This window comes from Macaca mulatta, chromosome 19 (genome assembly GCF_049350105.2).
Source record: "Macaca mulatta isolate MMU2019108-1 chromosome 19, T2T-MMU8v2.0, whole genome shotgun sequence".
In the NCBI taxonomy this organism is placed as follows: domain Eukaryota; kingdom Metazoa; phylum Chordata; class Mammalia; order Primates; family Cercopithecidae; genus Macaca; species Macaca mulatta.
The window spans coordinates 5,694,150-5,719,251 of NC_133424.1; the positions used below are offsets into that span (position 1 = coordinate 5,694,150).

General features: G+C 52.5%; 1 protein-coding gene across 7 annotated transcripts in view; it reads right to left on the reverse strand.

Annotated features, from left to right (window-relative positions):
* The window catches only part of PLIN3 (perilipin 3), a 31,583-nt gene continuing 6,481 nt past the window's right edge, over positions 1-25,102 (reverse strand). Inside the window, exons 3-8 of one of the 7 annotated variants that reach the window (XM_077979505.1) lie at positions 23,757-23,955; positions 23,518-23,600; positions 16,571-16,820; positions 10,681-10,880; positions 7,579-7,704; positions 1-1,195 (exon numbers count right to left, since the gene is read on the reverse strand). In XM_077979505.1, the coding sequence (XP_077835631.1) occupies positions 851-1,195; positions 7,579-7,704; positions 10,681-10,880; positions 16,571-16,820; positions 23,518-23,600; positions 23,757-23,955 (1,203 nt within the window). In that variant the 3' untranslated portion in view covers positions 1-850. Of the gene's footprint in view, positions 1,196-1,316; positions 1,589-7,151; positions 7,739-10,609; positions 10,881-16,570; positions 16,857-23,517; positions 23,601-23,756; positions 24,005-25,102 lie in introns of those variants that run through there. The other 6 variants (XM_077979504.1, XM_028838995.2, XM_077979503.1 and 3 more) reach the window with 6 other exon arrangements.

Here is a 25,102-nt window from a genome sequence, read left to right on the forward strand (position 1 = left end):
TGCAGTTGTGGGTGAAGTTTATTAAGGCAATACTGAATGACAGAGCATTTCAACAAGGCTTGCCAGACAGGCCCCAGCACCTTTCTACACTACATTGAGGCTTAGAAGCTCAGTGTTCCACCCCATCCCTAGGATGCCCACTTAGACCAGAAATCCAAGTCCATTAGCTACAGGCTGATATCCAGGGACATTGGTGTAAACAAAGAAGTGGGATATGAACTATATCCCTGATTTTTTTTTTTTCTTTCAGACTAAGTCTCGCTCTTGTCCCCCAGGCTGGAGTGCAATGGCGTGATCTTGGCTCACTGCAACCCCTGCCTCTCGGGTTCAAGTGATTCTCTTGCCTCAGCCTCCCGAGTAGCTGGGATTACAGGCGCCCGCCACCACGCCTGGCTCATTTTTATTTTTTTGTATTTTTAGTAGAGACGGGGTTTCACCATGTTGGCCTGGCTGGTCTTGAACTCCTGACCTCAGGTGATCCGCCCGCCTCGGCCTCCCAAAGTGCTGGGATTACAGGCGTGAGCCACCACACCCGGCCTATATTCCTGACTTTTAACAAGGAAAAAAAAAATTCTGTGGGGGAGAACTTTCCTGAAAAAATATTTTTCTGGACATCTCTCTCTACTGACTGATAGGGAGAGGCTCAGAACACGCTTCCTCCAAGCTCAGAGGGACTGAGAGATTGGTCAGCTGGGTGATGCCTCAGTTTTGAGACCCTTAGCTTCCCAAGCAGACAGCACAGAAGAGCTGGTGGAGTGGCCAGAAAATCGGTTTGAAAGGAGCCCTGGGTTGAAGACTCCAGAGCAGAGCTGCAGCATAGACGGGGCCCGCTGCGTCCTGTCCTCTCCCCCTACTTCTTCTCCTCTGGGGCTTTCTCAGTGATTCCGGGGGCAAAGGGTCCCACGAGCCACGTGACAGGTGTGTTCTGGGCCACGTATTCCACCATGTGGTCCAGAGCCTCGCGGGCGCTGGTGACGCGCTCTCGGCTCTGGGCCAGGATGCTGCTGGACAGGTCCTGGAAGGAGTGGATGCTGGAAAAGGTAGCTTGGAGGTCCTCCACCTGGCGGCGGGCCTGCTGTACCTGGTCCTTCACATTGGTGGGGAGGCCCTGAATGCTGGACCCCAGGGAGGTACAGGTGGCCTGCAGCTGCTGGGCAATGTCCCGGAACATGGTGAGCGCCCGGGACTCGACCTGCTGAGAAGGGAGGTAGGGACACCAATCAGGACCATTTGTTTCAGGAAAGGCAACCGGAGCTGAAGCCAGGGAAAGAGGGGTTCTACCACTAACCTTGGGGAAAACCCTTTCCATAGGTGAAATTTTTTTTTTTTTTTTTTTTTTTTTGAGACAGAGTCTCATCCTGTCGCCCAGGCTGGAGTGCAGTGGCGCGATCTCGGCTCACTGAAAGCTCCGCCTCCCGGGTTCACACCATTCTCCTGCCTCAGCCTCCTGAGTAGCTGGGACTACAGGTGCCCGCCACCACAGCCGGCTAATTTTTTGTATTTTAGTAGAGACGGGGTTTCACCATGTTAGCCAGGATGGTCTCCATCTCCTGACCTCGTGATCCACTCGCCTCGGCTTCCCAAAGTGCTGGGATTACAGGCGTGAGCCACCGAGCCCGGCTCTTTTTTTTTTCTTTTTTTTTTGAGATAAGAGCCTTGCTCTGTTGCCCAGGCTGGAATACAGTGGCATGATTTTGGCTCACTGCAACCTCCGCCTCCTGGGTTCAAGCGATTCTCTTGCCTCAGCCTCCCAAGTAGCTGGGACTACAGATGCATGCCACCACGCCCGGCTAAATTTTATTTTTAGTATAGATGGGGCTTCACCATGTTGGCCAGGCTGGTCTTGAACTCTTTACCTCAAGTGATCTGCTCTCCTCAGCCTCCCAAAGTGCTGAGATTACAGGCATGGGCCACCGCGCCCAGCCTCTTTTCTTTTAATTAGAAACAGGATAGGCCGGGCGCAGTGGCTCAAGCCTGTAATCCCAGCACTTTGGGAGGCCGAGACGGGCGGATCACGAGGTCAGGAGATCGAGACCATCCTGGCTAACCCGGTGAAACCCCGTCTCTACTAAAAAATACAAAAAAACTAGCCGGGCGAGGTGGCGGGCGCCTGTAGTCCCAGCTACTCGGGAGGCTGAGGCAGGAGAATGGCGTGAACCCGGGAGGCGGAGCTTGCAGTGAGCTGAGATCCGGCCACTGCACTCCAGCCTGGGCGACAGAGCGAGACTCCATCTCAAAAAAAAAAAAAAAAAAAGAAACAGGATCTCACCCTGTCGCCCAGGCTGGAATGCAGTGGTGTGATCATAGCCTACTGCAGCCTCTAATTTCTGAGCTCAAGTTATCCTCTCATTTCAGCCTCCTGAGTAGCTGGGACTACAGGCACTCACTACCATGCCCAGCTACATTTTTAAAATTTTCTGTAGAGCCAGGATCTCACTAAGTTGCCCAGATCTTAAACCCCTGGGCCCAAGTGATCTGCCCACTTCAGCCTCCCAAAATGGTGGATTTACAGGCATGAGCCATTGCATTCGGCCACTAGTCAAATTTAGAAGATATAGGGAGAGCACATGAAAAGCTGCTTGACATTGTAAGTCATTAAGGAAATGCAAATCAAAATCATAAGGAGCCCTGGCATGGTGGCTCATGCCTGTAATCCCAGCACTTTGGGAGGCTGAGGCGGGTGGATCACCCGAGGTCAGGAGTTCAGCCTGACCAACGTGGTGAAACCCTCATCTGTACTAAAGATACAGTTACTGTGGAAAACAGTCTAGCGGTTTCTCAAAATGTTAAACCATAGAATTATCACATGACTCAGCAATTCTAGTTGTGGGTGTATACACAAGAGAAACGGAAACACACGTCCACACACAGCGGCAAGGCAAAAAGTGGAAACAGGCCGGGCGCGGTGGCTCAAGCCTGTAATCCCAGCACTTTGGGAGGCCGAGACGGGCGGATCACGAGGTCAGGAATCAAGACCATCCTGGCTGACACGGTGAAACCCCGTCTCTACTTTAAAAATACAAAAAACTAGCTGGGCGAGGTGGCGGCGCCTGTAGTCCCAGCTACTCGGGAGGCTGAGGCGGGAGAATGGCGTAAACCCGGGAGGCGGAGCTTGCAGTGAGCTGAGATCCGGCCACTGCACTCCAGCCTGGGCGGCAGAGCGAGACTCCGTCTCAAAAAAAAAAAAAAATAAATAAATAAAAGTGGAAACAACTCAAGTGTCGTTCGGTTGATGAATGGGTGAAGAGAATGTGATCCACCCATACAACAGAATGCAACTCAACCACGGAAAGTCACAGGGATCTGACGCAGGCCACAGCGTGGATGAGCTCCAAGGACGTCACACTCAGTGTGAGAAGCCAGACACAAAAGGCCAAACAGGGTGGGATCCCATTTCTATGAAATGTCCAGGGCAGGCCCATCCACAGAGACAGGAGGGGATACGTGGTCGGGAAGAGGAGAAAATGGGGCAGTGATTGCTGATGGGAAAAGGGTTTCTTTTTAGGGGCATGAGATGAGATAGGGATAGTTGTGCAATGCTACCAGTGATGTGTATGCTTTTTTTTTTTTTTTGAGACGAAGTCTCGCTCTGTGGCCCAGGCTGGAGTGCAGTGGCGCGATCTCTGCTCACTGCAAGCTCCGCCTCCCGGGTTCACGTCATTCTCCTGCCTCAGCCTCCCGAGTAGCTGGGACTACAGGCGCCCGCCACCACGCCCGACTAATTTTTTGTATTTTTAGTAGAGACGGGGTTTCACTGTGTTAGCCAGGATGGTCTCGATCTCCTGACCTCATGATCCACCTGCCTCGGCCTCCCAAAGTGCTGGGATTACAGGCGTGAGCCACCGAGCCTGGCCGATGTGTATGCTTTAAATGCATGAGTTGTATGGTATGAAAATGATATCTCAATAAAACTGTTAAAAAAAAAAAAAAAAAGGCTGGGCGCGGTGGCTCACACCTGTAATCCCAGCACTTTGAGAGGCCAAGGTGGGCAGATCATGAGGTCAGGAGATTGAGACCATCCTGGCTAACATGGTGAAACTCCGTCTCTATTAAAAATACAAAAAAATTCGCCGGGCGTGGTGGCGGGCGCCTGTAGTCCCAGCTACTTGGGAGGCTGAGGCAGCAGAATGGTGTGAACCCAGGAGGCAGAGCTTGCAGTGAGCCGAGATCGTGCCACTGCACTCCAGCCTGGACGACAAAGGAAGACTCCATCTCAAAAAAAAAAAAAGAAAAAAAACACTGTTAAAAAATAAAAAGTAGAAGCCAGGCTGGGATAGCCTGGAAGAACTTTCTTTTTTTTTTTTTTTTTTTGAGACGGAGTCTTGCTCTGTCACCCAGGCTGGAGTGCAGTGGCCGGATCTCAGCTCACTGCAAGCTCCGCCTCCCAGGTTTACGCCGTTCTCCTGCCTCAGCCTCCCGAGTAGCTGGGACTACAGGCGCCCGCCACCTCGCCCGGCTAGTTTTTTTGTATTTTTTAGTAGAGACGGGGTTTCACCGTGTTAGCCGGGATCGTCTCTCGATCTCCTGGCCTCGTGATCCGCCCGTCTCGGCCTCCCAAAGTGCTGGGATTACAGGCTTGAGCCACCGCGCCCGGCCAATAGCCTGGAAGAACTTTCTAGGCAGAAGTTGTAAACCGTTGGGTGAGAACACAGTTGAAATCAGGTCCTTGAAAATTTCCTTGGTCAGGGAGTGAGATGAGCAGAGACAGGATTTGAGACCAGCCTGGCCAACATGGTGAGACCCTGTCTCTACTAAAAATACAAAAATTAGGCCGGGCGCAGTGGCTCTGGTCTGTAATCCTAGCACTTTGGGAGGCCAAGACGGGCAAATCACTTGATGTTAGGAGTTCTAGACTGGCCTGGCAAACATGGCAGAACCCTGTCTCTACTACAAATACAAAAAAATTAGCCGGGTGTGGTTGCGGGCGCCTGTAGTCCCAGCTATTTGGGAGACTGAGGCAGGAGAATTGCTTGAACCCAGGGGATGGAGGCTGCAGTGAGTCGAGATCACGCCACTGTACTCCAGCTTGGGTGATGGAGTGAGACTCTGTCTCAAAAATAAATAAATAGGCCGGGCGCGGTGGCTCAAGCCTGTAATCCCAGCACTTTGGGAGGCCAAGACGGGCGGATCACGAGGTCAGGAGTTCGAGACCATCCTGGCTAACACGGTGAAACCCCGTCTCTACTAAAAAATACAAAAAACTAGCCGGGCGAGGTGGTGGGCGCCTGTAGTCCCGGCTACTCGGGAGGCTGAGGCAGGAGAATGGCGTAAAAACCCGGGAGGCGGAGCTTGCAGTGAGCTGAGATCCGGCCACTGCACTCCACCCTGGGCGACATAGCGAGACTCCGTCTCAAAAAAAAAAAAATTAAAAAATAAATAAATAAATAAAATTAGCTGGGGGTGGCGGCAGGTGCCTGTAGTCCTGGCTACTCGGGAGGCTAAGGCAGGAGAATCGCTTGAACCCAGGAGGCGGAGCTTGCAGTGAGCCAAGATTACGACATTGCACTCCAGCCTGGGCGACACAGTGAGACTCTATCTCAAAAAAAAAAAAAAAAAAGGTACACACTGGGAGGTAGGGTTTTGCCCAGAGCCCTGGCAGCTGGAGGACTCTGGACTTGAGCCAGGGATTATGGGAAGGTGTCCACGTGAGAGAGATAAGATCTGGTTTTCTCATTTGAAAGGTCATTCTGGCTGCTGTGCTTAGCAGTGGAGGAAACAGAAAACAGTTTTAGGCTGGAGACGGTCCAGTTCTGCCTCCCGAACAATTTGCATTTATAGAGATAGTCACGATATCTTTATACATCTCACTTTTGTAGCCTTTACTATGTGCTTTCGATATGATCTCATTTCAGCTTTTTAAAAATTGATCTGGGTCCGGGCACAGTGGCTCACACCTGTAATCCCAGCACTTTGGGAGGCCGATGTGGGCAGATCACCTGAGATCAGGAGTTTGAGACCAGCCTGGACAACATGGCAAACCCCATGTCTACTAAAAAGTACAAAAATTAGCCAGGCGTGGTGGTGCATGCCTGTAATCCCAGCTACTGGGGAGGCTGAGACAGGAGAACCACTTGAACTCAGGAGGCAGAGGATGCAGTGAGCCGAGACTGTGCCACTGCACTCCAGCCTGGGTGACAGAGCAATAAATAAATAAACAAATAGGCCGGGCGCGGTGGCTCATGCCTGTAATCCCAGCACTTTGGGAGGCTGGGGCAGGTGGATCATGAGGTCAGCAGATCGAGACCATCTTGGCTAACACGGTGAAACCCCGTCTCTACTAAAAATACCAAAAAAAATTAGCCGGGTGTGGTGGTGGGTGCCTGTAGTCCCAGCTACTCGGGAGGCTGAGCCCACAGAATGGCGTGAACCTGGGAGGCGGAGCTTGCAGTGAGCTGAGATGACGCCACTGTACTCCAGCCTGGGCAACAGAGTGAGACTCTGTCTCAAAAAAATAAAAATAAAAACTGGGGTCAGGCATGGTGGCTCATGCCTGTAATTCCAGTACTTTGGAAGGCCAAGGTGGGAGTATTGCTTGAGGCTAGGAGCTCAAGACCACCCTGGGCAACACAGTGAGACCCTGTCTCTACTAAAAATTAAAAAAAAAATTAGCCAGGCACGGTGGCACGCGCCTGTGTTCCCAGCTACTCAGGAGGCTGAGGTGAGAGGATTGCCTGAGCCTGCAACAGTGAGACCACAGTGAACTGTGATGGCATCACTGCACTCCAGCCAGGGCAACAGAGTGAGAACCTGTCTCAAAAATAAATAAATAAACAAATATTTCAAAAATTGATATATAATCCACACACCATAAAACTCACCCTTTGAAGTGTATAATTCAGTGGTTTCTAGTATATTCACAAGGTTGTGCAAATACTACCTTCATCTAATTTCAGGACATTTTCGCTTTTTTGAGACAGAATCTCCCTCTGTTGCCCAGGCTGGAGTGCAGTGGCGCGATCTCGGCTCACTGCAACCTTCCTTTGCCCCTGGGGGGCTTAAGTGGGTGGTGGGACAGGCAGCGAGATCCATTAGAGAACACAAGAGGCCAAGGCTTGAGATAGAGTGGAGGGGGCCGGAGAATACTAGTCAGAAGTTGCTACTAGGGGCCAGGCTCGGTGGCTCATGCTTGTAATCCCAGCACTTTGGGAGGCCGGGGAGGGGAGATCACTTGAGGTCAGGAGTTCAAGACCAGCCTGGACAACATGGTGAAACCCTGTCTCTACTAAAAATACATAAAAAATTAGCCAGGTGTGGTGGTAAGCTCCTATAATCCCAGCTACTAGCGAGGTTGAGGCAGGAGAATCACTTGAACCCAGGAGGTGAGCCAAGATCATGCCATTGTACTCCAGCCTGGGTGACAGAGCAACACTCTAAAAAAAAAAAAAAAAAAAAGCCATACCCATGCAGGCCCAAGAGGAGAAATCAAGGCAGGCTTCCTGGAGGAGGTGTCATTAGCTCCTGAAAGCAGGTGAGGCTGGGGAAAGCACTCGAAGCAGGTAGGCCCATGAAGCAGAGGTGTAGAGAGTGGCATCGGGACTCCAAGTACCCCAGGCCACCCCCCCAGTCCCTCATGGGTACCTCTGGCTTGGGCGGTTCCTTCTCGGGGCCCTGGAGCTGCTTCTGGTTCCAGCTGAGCCACATCTGGTGCAGCTTCTCCTGGCCTTCCACCAGCTTCTGATCAACGCCTTGCTTGACAGTTTCCATCTGGGGCAGGGGAGAGAGAGGTGAGGGAAGGAGGCTCCCCTGGGAGAGGCGGGATTCCAGAGGGAACCCAGGGAATCCATCATCTGACTTACATGATGGTCTAGAAGAAAGAAAGGGAGGGAGGAAGGGTTTCCTGGCTATGGTGAGCTCTGGGGCCTTTGGTTTAATCACTGACACACTCATGCTCTGTGTGGTCGGTGGGAAGAATGGCCGCACGTCCCCTGTAGCTCCTCCCATTGCGTCAATTTCTCCTGCCTTTACAAGGGAGCCTGGACATGTGGCTGGCTTTGGCCAATGGGAGATGAGCAGACGGAACTAGCAAAGGCTTAAAAAGTACTTGTAGGCTGGCCACGGTGGCTCACGCCTGTAATCCCAGCACTTTGGGAGGCCGAGACAGGCAGATCACAAGGTCAGGAGATCGAGACCATCCTGGCTAACACGGTGAAACCCCGTCTCTACTAAAAATACAAAAATTAGCTGGGCGCGGTGGCGGGCACCTGTAGTCCCAGCTACACGGGAGGCTGAGGCAGGAGAATGGCGTGAACCCGGGAGGCGGAGCTTGCAGTGAGTGGAGATGGTACCACTGCACTCCAGCCTGGGCGACAGAGCGAGACTCCGTCTCAAAAAAAAAAAAAAAAAAAAAAAAACACAAAGTGCTTGTAGGCTGGCCACAGTGGCTCACGCCCGTAATCCCAGCACCTTGGGAGGTCGAGGTGAGTGGATCACCTGGGCTCAGGAGTTGGGAGACCAGCCTGACCAACATGGTGAAACCCTGTCTCTACTAAAAATACAAAAATTAGCCGGGCGTGGTGGTGCGCATCTGTAATCCTAGCTACTCAGGATCGGGACGCTGGTGCACGAGAATCACTTGAACCTGGGTGAAGGAGGGTGCGGTGAGCCGAGATTGCGCCACTCCACTCTACCCTGGGTGACAGAGCCACACTCAGTCTCAAAAAAAAAAAAAAAAAAAAAAAAAAGGGCTTGTAATGAAATATGATTCACCCTTCCAAAGGAATGAAGCACGCTCACTTCTGCAATCCCAGTGCTTTGGGAGGCCAAGGCGGGAGGATCACGAGCTCAGGAGCTCCACAACAGCCTGGGCAATACAGTGAGACTTCATTTTTATATATTACATAAAGTTTAAGAGAAAAGAAAAATAAATAAAGAGGAATGATGGCAGACATATGCTCCAAGATGGGTGAACCTTAGAGGCTGCAGTGAGCCATGCTCATGCACTGCAGCCCGGGAAACACAGTGAGACCCTGTCTCTAAAAAAAAAAAAAAAAAAAGGGTAATTAAAGGTAAATGAAGGCCGGGCGCGGTGGCTCAAGCCTGTAATCCCAGCACTTTGGGAGGCCGAGACGGGCGGATCACGAGGTCGGGAGATCGAGACCATCCTGGCTAACATGGTGAAACCCCGTCTCTACTAAAAAAAATACAAAAAACTAGCCGGGCGAGGTGGCGGGCGCCTGTAGTCCCAGCTACTGGGGAGGCTGAGGCAGGAGAATGGCGGGAACCTGGGAGGTGGAGCTTGCAGTGAGCTGAGATCCGGCCACTGCACTCCAGCCTGGGCGGCAGAGCGAGACTCCGTCTCAAAAAAAAAAAAAAAAAAAAAAAAGGTAAATGAAGCTATCCATTAGGGTGGGCTCCAATCCATAAAGGGTTGGGCTCCTTAAATGAGGAGATTAGATCTGGGCACGGTGGCTCATGTCTGTAATCCCAGCACTTTGGGAGGCCGAGGCCGGCAGATCACTTGAGGTCAGGAGTTCAAGACCAGCCTGGCCAACATGGTGAAACCCCGTCTCTACTAAAAATACAAAAATTAGTCAGACGTGGTGGCAAGTGCCTGTGATTCCAGCTACTCTGGAGATGGAGGCCCAAGAATCACTTGAACCCGGGAAGTAGAGGTTGCAATGAGCTGAGATCACACCACTGCACTCCTGCCTGGGCAACAGAGTGAGGCTCCGTCTCAAAAAAAAAAAAAAAACAGATTGGGACACAGACATACACAGAGGGAAGGGCCGACCACGTGAAGACACGGAGAGAAGATGGCTGTCTACAAGTCAAGGAGAGACGCCCCAAAAGGACGCTCTGATCTTGGACTTCCAGCCTCCAGAAACGTGAGGAAATAAATATCTGTTGTTTACATTTCCCAGACAGTGCGATTTTTTTTTTTTTTTTTTTTTGAGATGGACTCTCACTCTGTTGCCCAGGCTGGAGAGCAGTGACATGATCTCGGCTCACTGCCATCTCTGCCGCCCGGGTTCAAGTGATTCTCCTGCCTCAGTCTCCTGAGTAGCTGGGACTACAGGCGCCTGCCATTATGCCTGGTTAATTTTTGTATGTTTAGTAGAGATGGGGTTTCAGCATGTTGGCCAGGCTGGTCTTGAACTCCTAACCTCGTGATCCACCCGCCTGGGCCTCCCAAAGTGCTGGGATTACAGGAATGAACCACCCCACCTGACTGCGATTTTTTTTTTTTTTTTTTTTTTGAGATGGGCTCTTGCTCTGTTGACTAGGCTGGAGTGCAGTGGTACAATCATAGCTCGCTGCAGCCTCCAACATCTGGGCTCAAGCGATTCTCCTGCCTCAGCCTCCCAAGTAGCTGGGATTACAGGCATGTACCACCACACCCGGCTAATTGTTTTAAATTATTTTTTGTAGAGGTGGGGTCTTGCTGTATTGCCCAGGAGGGTCTCAAACCCCCCGGACTCATGCAATCCTCCTGCCTTGGGCTCCCAAAGCACTTGAGGGACTCACACAAAGAGGTGTGAGCAGCTGTGCCCGGCCCCAGACACTGTGGTTTGTGGCAGCAGCCTGAGCAAATGAGTGTACAACCAGAGACAGTGCCAGGAGTAAGCGGGAATGGCCCCGCCAGCCTGCAGAGGGGTAGGCAATAAGTCACTGAGCTCTGGGTGGGCGTCTGCTGTGGGGTGAAGGCTGCTGGCTCAGGGCCCCGACCCCCCGGAACCTCACCAGGCTTAGGGCCTGCGACAGCTGCAGCAGAGCCTCCTGTGCCCTCTGCTTGGTGGCTCGAAGCTTGCCCAGCGAGTGCTCGTAGGCGTGCTGCCGCAGCCTCTCTGACAGGGAGCCCAGACGCACGAAGTAGCTCTGCTCCTGCCGCTGCTGCTGCATGGACGCGACGTCAAAGCCATCCAGGGACGTGGCGATGCGGGCTGCAAGGAAAAGGAGAAGAGTCTCTGTGAAGACCAGAACACACAGCTGGGCTCGTCCCATGCAGACGGTCCCAGGAATCACACTGTCCAGTTTATTTATTTATTGAGAGATGGAGTTTCGCTCTCTCACCCAGGTGGGAGTACGGTGGTGTGAGCTCAGCTCACTGCAACCTCTGCCTCCTGGGTTCAAGTGATTCTCCTGCCTTAGCCTCCTAAGTAACTGGGATTACAGGTGCCCGCCACCATGCCCGGCTAATTTTTGTATTTTTAGTAGAGACGGGGTTTCACCATGTTGGCCAGCCTGGTCTCGAACTCCTGATCTCCAGTGAGTCATCCGACTCGGCCTCCCAAAGTGCTGTGATTATAGGCGTGAGCCACCACACGCGGCCATGCTGTCCAGTTTATACCCCAGTTCTGCCTCTTATAAACCTCGAAGGCCGGCCAGGCGCAGTGGCTCACGCCTGTAATCCCAGCACTTTGGGAGGCCGAGACGGGCGGATCACGAGGTCAGGAGATCGAGACCATCCTGGCTAAAACGGTGAAACCCTGTCTCTACTTAAAAAAAAATACAAAAAAAACTAGCCAGGCGTGGTGGCGGGCGCCTGTAGTCCCAGCTACTTGGGAGGCTGAGGCAGGAGAATGGCATGAACCCGGGAGGCGGAGCTTTCAGTGAGCTGAGATCCGGCCACTGCACTCCAGCCTGGGTGACAGAGCGAGACTCTCTCAAATAAATAAATAAATAAATAAATAAACCCCGAAGGCCTGGGAGCAAAGGATTCTGCCTTGGTTTTCCCTATCTGCAAAATGGGGATGAGGGAAGTCAAACCTCACAAGAATCAGAGACCTTAGACTAGCGGGAGGGTCTAACGATGGCCCGCAGGCCAGACCTGCCTTGGTCAACCTGTGAATATAGCCCTGAATGTTCATTATGCAGTCCTGCAGAGACAACAGCATTCCAGCCAGCAATGGATCGCATATACTACAGAGGTCCCATAAGATTGTAACAGTGTCGGCCGGGCGCAGTGGTTCATGCCTGTAATCCCAGCACTTTGGGAGGCCAAGGCGGGCAGATCATTTGAGGCCACGAGTTCAAGACTAGTCTGGCCAACATGGAACAACCCCATCTCTACTAAAAATACAAAAATTAGCCAGGCTTGATGGCACTCGCCTGTAATCCCAGCTACTTGGGAGGCTGAGGCAGGAGAATCGCTTGAACCCGGGAGGTGGGGATGCAGTGAGCTGAGATCACATCACTGCACTCCAGCCTAGATGAGAGTGAGATGCCATCTCAAAAAAAAAAAAAAGAGAATAATGACATTTCAGCCAACAACGGACCTCATATAGTGGTCCCATAAGATTATAATACCATATGAGCCATATTTTTCCTGTACCTTTTTTTCTTTTTTTTTTTTTTTTTTGAGACAGAGTCTCGCTCTGTCGCCCAGGCTGGAGTGCAGTGGCCGGATCCCAGCTCACTGCAAGCTCCGCCTCCCGGGTTTACGCCATTCTCCTGCCTCAGCCTCCCGAGTAGCTGGGACTACAGGCGCCCGCCACCTCGCCCGGCTATTTTTTTGTATTTTTTAGTAGAGACGGGGTTTCACTGTGTTAGCCAGGATGGTCTCGATCTCCTGACCTCAAAGTGCTGGGATTACAGGCTTGAGCCACCGCGCCCGGCCTTTTTTTTTTTTTTTTTTTTGAGACGGAATCTCACTCTGTCACCCAGACTGGAGTGCAGTGGCGGGATCTCAGCTCATCGCAAGCTCCGCCTCCCGGGTTCACACCATTCTCCTGCCTCAGCGTCCCGACTAGCTGGGACTACAGGTGCCTGCCACCTCGCCCGGCTAGTTTTTTTGTATTTTTAGTAGAGACAGGGTTTCACCATGTTAGCCAGGATGGTCTCGATCTCCTGACCTCGTGATCCACCCACCTTGGCCTCCCAAAGTGCTGGAATTACAGGCGTGAGGCACTGCTTCCGGCCTTTTTCCTGTACCTTTTCTTCTTTTTTTAGGCAGGGTCTCGATCTTTTGCCCAGGCTAGAGTGCAGTGACATGATCTCAGCTTACTGCAGGCTCAACCGCCCAGCTTCAAGTTATCCTCCAACCTTGGCCTCCCGAGTAGCTGGGACTGCATGAAGCTGGGACTACGGCAAGACACCCGGCTAACTTTTGTATTTTTTGTAGAAATGGGGTCTCACTGTGTTGCCCAGGCTGGTCTTGAACTCCTGGACTCAAGCAATCTGCTCGCCTCAGCCTCCCAAAGTGCTAGGTTTACAGCTGTGAGCCATTGCACCTGGCTTCCTGTACCTTTTCTATGTTTAGATCTGTTTGTTTTGTTGGTTTTTATTTTTTTAAGTATGGTCTTGCTCTGTTGCCCAGGCTGGAGTGCAGTGGTGCGATCATAGCTCACTGTAGCCTTGAACTCCCAGACTCAAGTGATCCTTAGGCTCTCAAATAGCAACTGGGACTACAGGCGTGCACTAGCACACCCAGCTAATTTTTACATTTTTTGTAGAGACAGGGTCTCACTATGTTGTCCAGGCTGGTCAGGAACTCCTGGCTTAACTGATCCTCCCACCTCAGCCTCCAAAGTGCTGGGATGACAGGTGTAAGCCACCGTGCCCGGCCTCATCCCATGTTCGTAGGTTCATATATATGTATGCATGTATTTATTTATTTATTTTTGAGACAGAGTCTCGCTCTGTTGCCCAGGCTGGAGTGCAGTGGCATGATCTCAGCTCACTGCAACCTCCGCCTCCCGGGTTCAAGCGATTCTCCTGCCTCAGCCTCCTGAGTGGCTGGGATTATAGGCACGTGCCACCACGCTTAGCTAGTTTTTGTATTTTTAGTAGAGACAGGGTTTCACCATGTTGGCCAGGCTGGTCTCGAACTCCTGACCTCGTGATCCAGCTGCTTCAGCCTCTGAAAGTGCTGGGATTACAGGCATGAGTCACCACGCCCGGCCTTTATTTTTTTTCTTTGAGATGGAGTTTTGCTCTTGCTGCCCAGGCTGGAGTGCAGTGGCACAGTCTCGGCTCACCACAAGCTCTGCCTCCCAGGTTCAAGCGATTCTCTTGCCTCAGCCTCCTGAGTTAGCTGGGATTACAGGTATGCGCCACCACGCCCAACTAATTTTGTATTTTTAGTAGAGATGGGGTTTCTCTATGTTGGTCAGGTTGGTCTCGAACTCTGGACCTCAGGTGATCCGCCTGCCTCAGTCTCCCACTCCCAAAGTACTGGGATTACAGCTGTGAGCCACTGCGCCCGGCTGCATGTATTTATTTAATCCTTCTGTACCTATACTTTTTTTTTTTTTGAGATGGAGTCTCACTCTGCCGCCCAGGCTGGAGTGCAGTGGCCCAATGTCGGCTCCCTGCAACCTCTGCCTCCTGAGTAGCTGGGATTAGAGATGACCACCACCATGCCTGGCTAATTTTTGTATTTTTAGTAGAGACTGGGTTTCACCATGTTGGCCAGGCTGGTCTCAAACTCTTGACTTCAAGTGATCTGCCCACCTCGGCTCACCAAAGTGCTGGGATTACAGGCGTAAGCCACCGCGCCCTGCCTATATCCTAAGCTTCTTTTTTTTTTTTTTTTTTTTTTTTTGAGACGGAGTCTCGCTCTGTCGCCCAGGCTGGAGTGCAGTGGCCAGATCTCAGCTCACTGCAAGCTCCGCCTCTCGGGTTCACGCCATTCTCCTGCCTCAACCTCCTGAGTAGCTGGGACCACAGGCGCCGCCACCTCGCCTGGCTAATTTTTTGTGTTTTTAGTAGAGATGGGGTTTCGCCGTGTTAGCCAGGATGGTCTCGATCTCCTGACCTTGTGATCCGCCCGTCTCGGCCTCCCAAAGTGCTGGGATTACAGGCTTGAGCCACCGCGCCCGGCCTATCCTAAGCTTCTTATTTGCAAAAATCCCAATCCCGGCACTTTGGGGTGCTAAGGCAGTAGGATCACTCCAGCTGAGGAGTTCCAGATCAGCCGGGATGACAGAGGGAGACTCCGTCTTTACAAAAAATTAAATAAACAAAAATTAGTTGGGCATGATGTTGTGTGCTTGTAGTCCCAGCTACTCAGGAGGCTGAGGTGGGAGGCTCGCCTGAACCCAGGAGTTTGAGGCTGCATTGAGCTATGATCGCACCATTGCACTCCAGACTGGGCAACAGAGTGAGACTCTATTTCTAAAACGAACAAATAAAAAAGGGTTGGGTACGGTGGCTCATGCCTGTAATCCCAGCACTTTGGAAGGCCGAGGTGGGTGGATCACGAGGTCAGGAGTTCGAGACCAGCCTGGCCAACATAGTGAAATCCCATCTCTACTAAAAATACAAAAAATTAGCCAGGCACGGTGGCTCACGCTTGTAATCCCAACACTTTGGGGGGCTGAGATGGGCAGATCACGAAGTCAGGAGATCGAGACCATCCTGGCTAACACAGTGAAACCCTGTCTCCCGTCTCTACTAAAAATACAAAAAATTAGCCGGGCATGGTGGCGGGCTCCTGTAGTCCCAGCTACTCAGGAGGCTGAGGCAGGAGAATGGCGTGAACCCAGGAGGCGGAGCTTGCAGTGAGCCGAGACTGTGCCACTGCACTTCAGCCTAGGCAACAGAGAGAGACTCCATCTCAAAAAAAATAAATAAATAAAAATAAAAATAAAATAAAAATAAATTTAAAAAAAATACAAAAAATTATGGCCGGGCGCGGTGGCTCAAGCCTGTAATCCCAGCACTTTGGGAGGCCGAGACGGGCGGATCACGAGGTCAGGAGATCGAGACCATCCTGGCTAACACAGTGAAACCCCGTCTCTACTAAAAAATACAAAAAACTAGCCGGGCGAGGTGGCGGGCGCCTGTAGTCCTAGCTACTTGGGCGGCTGAGGCAGGAGAATGGCGTGAACCTGGGAGGCGGAGCTTGCAGTGAGCTGAGATCCGGCCACTGCACTCCAGCCTGGGCGGCAGAGCGAGACTCCGTCTCAAAAAAAAAAAAAAAAAAAAAAAAAAAAAAAATTAGCCAAGCGTGGTGGCGGGCACCTGTAATCCCCGCTACTCAGGTGGATGAGGCACAAAACTCACTTGAACCCAGGAGGCGGAAGTTGCAGTGAGCTAAGATCACGCCATTGCACTCCAGCCTAGGTGACAGAGCGAGGCTCTGTCTCTAAATAAATAAATAATAAAGAAAGAAGGATATCAAATAAACAGTGCAGGGAGTGCAAGTATATGACCGAGATGACTGACGTGGGATTTCTGGCCTGGCAGGAACACCAGGGTTCAGTGGGATCTCAAGTTTAGTCACATATTTATGCAGGAACAGAGTGAGCGAAGGGGGAAGAGGAGGAGGGCGGGGAGAGGACAGGGAAGGTTGTGCAGGACCTTGTGGGCTGGCTGTGACAAGGACTTGGGCCTTGACCCCAAGGGAGGTAGGGTCCATGGAGGGCTGTGGGCAGAGGAGGGATGGGCTATGATTCAGATGCTCACAGACGCCCTCTGGTGGCTGCTGTGGGGAGGAGACTGTGGAGGGTGAGGGCGGGAGCTGGTGAGCAGGACAGAGGGGGACTGCGTTGGTGATGAGATTCCAAGATGCTGGGAAGAGGTGGCAGGGACAAGGCGGCAGTGAGGAACAGACCCCACGAGGCCAACAGCGGCTTCCGGTTAGGGGGCCCAGGGAGGGGTCTCAGAGCAGCCGACTGGCCACACTCACCCAGCTCGGCGTCCGTAAGGGGCAGGTGGTTGTCCACCCACTCCTCCGACTTCCCCAGCACCGTGTCGACCCCACTCAGCACCATCTGGCCCACGCGGGAGCCCATGACGGACTGGACCCCGCCAGTCACTGCAGACTTCGTCTTGTCCACGCCACTCTGCACAGCACCGCGGGTCGCATCCACTGCCTCCGATACTCGTGTGGCCACCGTGTCCTTGGCGCTAGACACCATCTCTCGGGCCCCTGACACCTTGGACGACACAAGCTCCTTGGTGTCCGCCAGGACCTAGGAGAGGCAACAGCATCAGCATCTCTGCCTTCCCTCCATACCTGGGCACCCCTCCCCTACACCCCAACTTCCAGGGAGACGGAGGCGGGGAGCGCCATCCCCCAGGTGACCCCAGCATCGCTGCCTTCCCTCCATACCTGGGCACCCCTCCCCTGCACCTGAACTTCCAAGGAGACGGAGGCGGGGAATGCCATCCCCGGGGGACCCCAGCATTTCTGCCTTCCCTCCATACCTGGGAACCCCTCTCCTGCACCCCAACTTACAGGAAGACTGAGGCAGGGAGAGCCATCCATCAGGTGACCCCAGCATCTCCGCCTTCCCTCTGTACCTGGGCACCCCTCTCCTGCACCCCAACTTCCAGGGAGACGGAGGCAGGCAGTGCCATCCACCGGGTGACCCCGAGTCTGGAGTCATGGGCATGATCTCATACTCTGCAGCCAGACTACCTAGGCTCCGTCCCTAGCTTGCTGCTTCTCAGATGTGTGGCTTCAGGCAAGTCACTCTACCTCTCTGTGCCTCGTTTCTTTCCTTCCCTTTCCTTCCTTCTTTTCTTCCTCTTCCCTTCCCTTCCTTCTTCCCATCCCTTCCCTTCCCTTCCTTCTTTAGAGACAGGGTCTTGCCCTGTTGCCCAGGCTGGAGTGCAGTGACACCATCTCAGATCACTGCAACCTCTGTCTCCTGGGTTCAAGCAGTTCTCCTGCCTCAGCCTCCCAAGTAGCTGGGATTACAGGCATCTGCCACTACGCCTGGCTAATATCATGTTCTTTGTTTGTTTTGTTGTTGTTGTTGTTGAGATGGAGTCTCACTCTTGTTGCCCAGGCTGGAGTGCAATGGCATGATCTCAGCTCACTACAACCTCCGCCTCCCAGGTTCAAGTGATTCTCCTGCCTCAGTCTCCCGAGTAGCTGGGATTACAGGTATGCACCCACGCCCAGCTAATTTTGTATTTTTAGTAGAGATGGGGTTTCACCATGTTGGTCAGGCTGGTCTCGAACTCCTGACCTCAGGTGATCTGCCCGCCTCAGCCTCCCAAAGTGCTGGGATTACAGGCATGAGCCACTGCACCCTGCCTGTTTTTGTTTTTTGTTTTTTTTTTTTTTTTTTTTTTTTGAGATGGAGTCTCGCTCTGTCGCCCAGGCTGGAGCGTAGTGGCCGGATCTCAGCTCACTGCAAGCTCTGCCTCCCGGGTTTACGCCATTCTCCTGCCTCAGACTCCCGAGTAACTGGGACTACAGGCGCTTGCCACCTCACCCGGCTAGTTTTTTGTATTTTTTAGTAGAGACGGGGTTTCACTGGGTTAGCCAGGATGGTCTCGATCTCCTGACCTCGTGATCCGCCCGTCTTGGCCTCCCAAAGTGCTGGGATTATAGGCTTGAGCCACCGCGCCCGGCCTGTTTTGTTTTTTGAGATGGAGTCTCTCTCTGTCGCCCAGGCTGGAGTGCAGTGGCGCGATCTTGGCTCACTGCAAGTTCCGCCTCCCAGTGATTCACACCATTCTCCTGCCTCAGCCTCCCGAGTAGCTGGGACTACAGGCACTCGCCACCACACCCAACTAATTTTTTGTATTTTTAGTGGAGATGGGGTTTCACCGTGTTAGCCAGGATGGTCTCGATCTCCTGACCTCGTGATCCGCCCACCTTGGTCTCCCAAAGTGCTGGGATGTGAGCCAGCGTAAGCCACCATGCCCGACTTTTTTTTTTTTTTTTTTTTTTTGACAGAGTTTTTGCTCTCGTTGCCCAGGCTAGAGTGCAATGGCGCGATCTCGGCTCACCGCAACCTCCACCTCCCGTGTTCAAGCGATTCTCCTGCCTCAGCCTCCCCAGCAGCTGGGACTACAGGCGCCCACCGCCACGCCTGGCTAATTTTTTGTATTTTTAGTAGAAACAGGGTTCACTGTGTTAGCCAGAATGGTCTCGATGTCCTGAGCTCGTGATCTGCCCGCCTCAGCCTCCCAAAGTGCTGGGATTATAGGCGTTTGAGCCACCACCCCCGAGAGTCAGGTTTTAACAGCAGCACTACACTCACTGAACATGCACGTTCTCACACTGACCCAGATTAAAATCTAGCTCTGACAACACCACCATTCCCCAGAACCTGGGGAAAGTCACCTCTTTGCAAAGGGGGAAAAAACTCACAGGGCCCAGAACTGAGAGGATATATTGCGCCTCTCAAAAAGTCAAGAGCTCACAGCAGGCCAGGCATGGTGGCTCGCACCTGTCAATCCCAGCACTTTGGGAGGCTGAGGTGGGAGGATCGCTTGGGCCCAGAAGTGTGAGACCAGCCTGGGCAACACAGTAAGACCTCACCTCTACAAAGCATACAAAAATTGGCCAGGCACGGTGACTCACGCTATAATCCCAGCACTTTGGGAGGCCGAGGCAGCTGGATCACCTGAGGTCAGGAGTTCGAGACCAGACTGGCCAACATGGAGAAACCCCTCTCTACTATAAATACAAAAATTTGCTGGGCATGGTGGCGGGCACCTGTAATCCCAGCTACTCGGGAGGCTGAGGCAGGAAGATCACTTGAACCCAGGAGGCAGAGTTTCCAGTGGGCTGAGATCACGCCACTGCATTCCAGCCTGGGCAACAGAGCGAGACTCCATCTCAAAAAAAAAAAAAAAGAAAAAGAAAAAAGCTCCCAGCTGCTGCTCCGTTCAACGACCTTGAAGAATTCACCCTGAGCTTATCCCTTCTGTAAACACAAGGACCGTTGGCCTCCCACGGTATCAGTGGGAGAGAAAGGGAATGCAAGGGTTTGGCCCTACGATGGGGGCTCCTGGCTGACATTTCGCCACCTTCCTGTGAGCTCGGCAGTTTCCATCCCCCTCAGCCAAGCCCACTATTGGCCTTTGCTGATAAGCTGCAGGCATGGCTGGGCACAGTGGCTTACAACTGTAACTGCAGCACTTTGGGAAGCCAAGGCAGGCGGGAGGATTGCTTGAGCCCAGGAGTTTGTTTTTTGTTTTGTTTCTGAGACGGAGTCTCGCTCTGTTGTCCTGATCTCGTGATCCACCCGCCTCAGCCTCCCAAAGTGCTGCGATTAGAGGATGAGCCACCGTGCCCGGCTAGCCCAGGAGTTAGAGAGACCAGCCTGGGCAATACAGCAAAGCCCCACCCCTACAAAAAAACTAAAAAATTAGCCGGGTCTGGTGGTGCACACCTGTAGTCCCAGCTTCTCAGGAAGCTGAGAGCTGGGAGGATTGCCGAAGTCTAGGAGGTCGAGGCTGTAGTGAGCCGAGATCATGCCACTGCACTCTAGCCTGGGCAACAGAGCAAGACCTTGTCTCAAAAAAAAAAAAAAAAAAAGGGTGCAAATTGACACCCGCTCTGCTGTTTCCCAGCTAAGGTCATTTCCGCATAAATGGGAGGAAAGAAGTGTGACCATGATGGGACAGCAGAGCCCCCCGGCATACAGTAGGCACTCAATATCGAGTGGATGAATGAGCTGCCTGTCCCTGTAGGCGGTCTCAGGGAAAGTCCTAGGATGCTGGGATGTGGGCTGGCTTGTCCTGCCTCCAACCCAGGGAGCACCTATTTCTGATGCTAGAGGCCCAGACGCAAGCAGGTGGTGCCTGAGGGTGGCCCTTCTGTAACCACTGGGCCGAAGCGGACATGGAGCCCCTGAATACTTAATAAGCATCTACCTGCTGGGGTGGTGGCTCACCCCTGTAATCCCAGCACCTTGGGAGGCAGAGGCAGCCGATCACCTGAGGTCGAGAGTTCGAGACCAGCCTGACCAACATGGAGAAACCCCGTCTGTACTAAAAATACAAAATTACCCAGGCGTGGTGGTGCATGTCTGTAATCCCAGCTACTCGGGAGGGCTGAGGCAGGAGAATCGCTTGAACCCGGGAGGCAGAGGTTGCAGTGAGCTGAGATCGCACCATTGCACTCCAGCCTGGGCAACAAGAGTGAAACTCCATCTCAAAACACTAAAAAAAATAAGCATCTACCCTGTGCCAGGCTGCCCGCTGAGCACTGGACACAGACACAAAGCAGGCGGCCTGTGCCCTAGGGACACAAACAATAACCGATTAAGCTTCACACTTATCTGAAGGAGGGTGTTTTGTTTTTGTTTTTTTTTTTGAGACACAGCCTTGCTCTGTTGCCCAGGCTGGAGCACGGTGGCGCGATATCGGCTCACTGCAACCTCTGCCTCCCGGGTTCAAGTGATTCTCCTGCTTCAGCCTCCGGAGTAGCTGGGATTATAAGCACTCACCACCACACCTGGCTAAGTTTTGTATTTTTAGTAGACACGGGGTTTTGCTATGTTGGCCAGGTTGGTCTCGAACTCCTGACCTCAAGTGATCTGCCCACTTCGGCCTCCCAAAGGGCTGGGATTAAGGCGTGAACCACCGCGCCTGGTCTGTGCCTCATTTCTTCATCCCAGGCTATTATAGGTCAAATTATGGCCCGGCCCCCTCAACCCCAAATTCATATGCTGAAATCCTGATCCCCAGGGGTAAGAATGTGACTGTATTTGGAGACAGAGTCTTTAAAAAGCGGTGATTAAGGGAAACAGGTAGGGACAGTGGCGCACTCCTATAATTCTAGCACTTTGTGGGGCTGAGGCGGGAGGATTGCTTGAGCCCAAGAGTTGGAGACCAGCCTGGGCAATATGGCGAGACTCCGTCTTGACAAAAAGTACAAAAATTAGCCAGGCGTGGTGGATGCACCTATAGTCCCAGCTACTCAGGAGGCTGAGGCGGGAGGATCTGTTGAGAACAGGAGTTTGAGAACAGCCTGGGCAACATGGTGAAAACACACATCTACAAAAAATTAAACATAGCCAGGCATGGTGATGTGTGCCTGTGGTCCCAGCTACTTGGGAGGCTGAGATGGGAGGCTTGCTTGAGCTCAGCAGTTCAAGGCTGCACTCCACCCTGGGTGACAGAGCGAGAACCTGTCACAAAAAAAAAATTTATTTTATTTTAAATGTTAAGAGCCAACATTTGATACAAGCCATGTGCAGTTCTAGGCCTTCAGGTGTTAACACCAGGTCAGCATCGCCTTTCTGTGGAAAAGAAAGTAGGGCCCAGGCTGGGTGTTGTGGCTCATGTCTGTAATCTTAAGACTTTGGGAGGCCAAGGTAGGTGGATCACCTGAGGTCAGGAGTTCAAGACCAGCCTGACCAACATGGTGAAACCCCATCTCTACTAAAAATACAAAAATTGGCCAGGTGTGGTGGCGTGCACCTGTAGTCCCAGTTACTTGGGAGGCTGAGGCAGGAGAATCGCTTGAACCCAGGAGGCAGAGGTTGCAGTGAGCTGAGACTGTACCAGTGCACTCCAGCCTGGGCAACAAGAGCAAAATTCCATCTCAAAAAAAAAAAAAAAAAAAAAAAAAAAGACAGACAGTGAGGCCCACAGAGGCAAAGTAACTTGTGTGAGGGCCACTCAGCTGCTGAGGGGCAGGACACAATTTAGAACATGGTGTTTTTGTTTATTTTTTTTTGAGACAGAGTCTCGCTCTGTCACCCAGGCTGGAGTGTAGTGGCGCAGTTTGGGCTCTCTGCAACCTCTGTCTCCTGGGTTCAAGTGATTCTCCTGCCTTAGCCTCCCAAGTAACTGGGACTACAGGTGCACGCCACCACGCCAAGCTAATTTTTCTTTTTTTTTTTGAAGTTTTAGTAGAGATGGGGCTTCACCGTGTTTGCCAGGATGGTCTCGATCTCCTGACCTTGTGATCTGCCCACCTTGGCCTCCCAAAGTACTGGGATTACAGGCGTGAGCCACCGCGCCTGGCCAGAGCAAGGTGTTTTGTTTTTGTTTTTGTTTTCTTTGAGACAGAGTTTCACTCTCGTTGCCCAGGCTAGAGTGCAATGGCATGATCTCAGATCACCGCAACCTCTGCCTCCCGGGTTCAAGCGATTCTCCTGCCTCGGCCTCCCAAGTAGCTGGGATTACAGGCACCCGCCACCACGCCTGGCTAATTTTGTATTTTTAGTAGGGATAGGGTTTCTCCATGTTGGACAGGCTGGTCTCGAACTCCCAACTTCAGGTGATCCGCCCGCCTTGGCCTCCCAAACTGCTGGGATTACGGGCATGAGCCACCGCACCCGGCCAGGAACATGGTGTTTTGATGTTTTGACTTTCCTGCCTCCAAGCTTTTCTGACTAATAAAACAGTTATAGGGATGTCAACATTCTGGGTAAAGGGCCACATAACTAAGATTTTCAGTACTGTGGGTCACAGTCTCTGTCGCAACTACTCAACCTTGCCATTGTAGGGTGAAAGCAGTCGTAGACAATATGTAAATAAATGGTCATGGCTGTGTGCCAATAAAACTTTATTATAAAAACAAGTAGGCTGGGCACTGTGGCTCATTCCTGTGATCCCAGCACTTTGGGACGCCGAGGTGGGTGGATCACCTGAGGTCAGGAGTTCGGGACCAGCCTGGCCAACATGGTGAAACTCCATCTCTACTAAAAATACAAAAACTAGCCGGGTGTGGTGGCGGGCACCTGTAATCTGGCTGGCTTTGCAATGATCCCTCCAGCTGCCCTGTGGGGAGTGCATTCGGGGTGGGGATGGGAACCGACAGGAGAAGGAGCAGGGAGGATGCCATCAAGCCTGTCTAGTTAAGCTGGGACCAGCGCACTCCATACCCAGGTAGGTCCCTGTCTCGGCAGAGCCCCCGAGGGCGGACATCGTTACCTTCTCCGTGGGCTGCTGCAGGATGGGGAGGTTCTCCTCCAACTTGTCCAGCCCCCTGTGGGCGTACTCGCTGGCTGATGCAACTGCCGAAAGAAATTAAGTAAGACGCAAATGTGACTGGTGGAAGGTCACCTCGTAATTGTTCGGGGGACGGCACCAAGAGCTGGGTAGACCCCCCTACTCCCCACCCAGGGAAAGTGCCAGGAGGGGGATTCAGGGCCCTCTGGGACTTCACCCACTCTGGGGCTCCAGCTTGGAGAGGATTGGCTGAGCCCCGCTGACAGCGGCCGCCGTGAGGGTCCTCACTCCCTTCTCTGCCGCGTCGCAGACGGTCTTGACGTGCGGGTAGCTCTCCTTGGTGGAGGCATAGGCTGCGGACACCATGTCGCAGGTGGAGCTGATGAGAGGCATGCTGGCCACGCGGTCCACCACACTGGGCTATGAGAGAGAAGTGGCTCAGGCAAACTGGGCGGGGGAGGATGGGGGGCTCAGCCAGAAACTCAGGGTGCCCTGCAGTTTTGCTCTCACTCATGGCCAGTGAAACGGCTCAGTTTACCCGCACTTTGCATCCAGGTGGTTGCACAAGTCAGGAACCTTGGGGTTTCGCCACATGCTTCCTTTTATTTATTTATTTTTTTGAAACGGAGTCTTGCACTGTCACCAGGGCTGGAGTGCACTGGCGTGACCTCGGCTCGCTGCAACCTCCACCTCCCGGGTTCAAGCGATTCTCCTGCCTCGTCCTCCTGAGTAGCTGGGATGACAGGCGCCACCATGCCCAGCTAATTGTTTTTGTATTTTTAGTAGAGACGGGGTTTCACCATGTTGGCCAGGCTGGTCTTGAACTCCTGACCTCATGATTCGCCCACCTCAGCCTCCCAAAGTGTTGGGATGACAGGCGTGAGCCACTGCGCCCGGCCCGCGTGCTTCCTTTAACACAGCCTAGTTACATGAGCCTGCACTTTATTCCAGCGATGTGCCAGGTGGTGATAAGGGACAGGAGTCCCATTCTCATGGCAGTTAGGGTCTAAACTGGGGGCTGCAGACTATAGCCCATGGGTCACATCCAGCGTACCACTTGATTTTTTAATTTTAATTATCTTTGGGGCCAGGTGCAGCGGCTCACGCCTGTAACCCGAGCACTTTGGGAGATCGAGGCGGGCTGGTCACTTCGGGTCAGGAGTTCGAGACTAGCCTGGCCAATATGGTGAAACTCCGTCTCTATTAAAAATACAAAAATTCGCCGGGCGTGGTGGCGCACGCCTGTTACCCCAGCTACTCGGGAGGCTGAGGCAGGAGAATCACTTGAATTTGGGAGGCAGAGGTTGTAGTGAGCCAAAATGTCACCACTGCACTCCAGGCTGGGTGACAGAACAAGACTCCATCTCAAAAAATATGTATGTAAAATAAAATAACCTATGGATGAGAGATCTGGAATAGAAACTGGCTTCCTAGTAAAATAACCTACGGATGAGAGATCTGGAATAGAAACTGGCTTCCTAGTAAAATAACCTACGGATGAGAGATCTGGAATAGAAACTGGCTTCCTAGTAAAATAACCTACGGATGAGAGATCTGGAATAGAAAC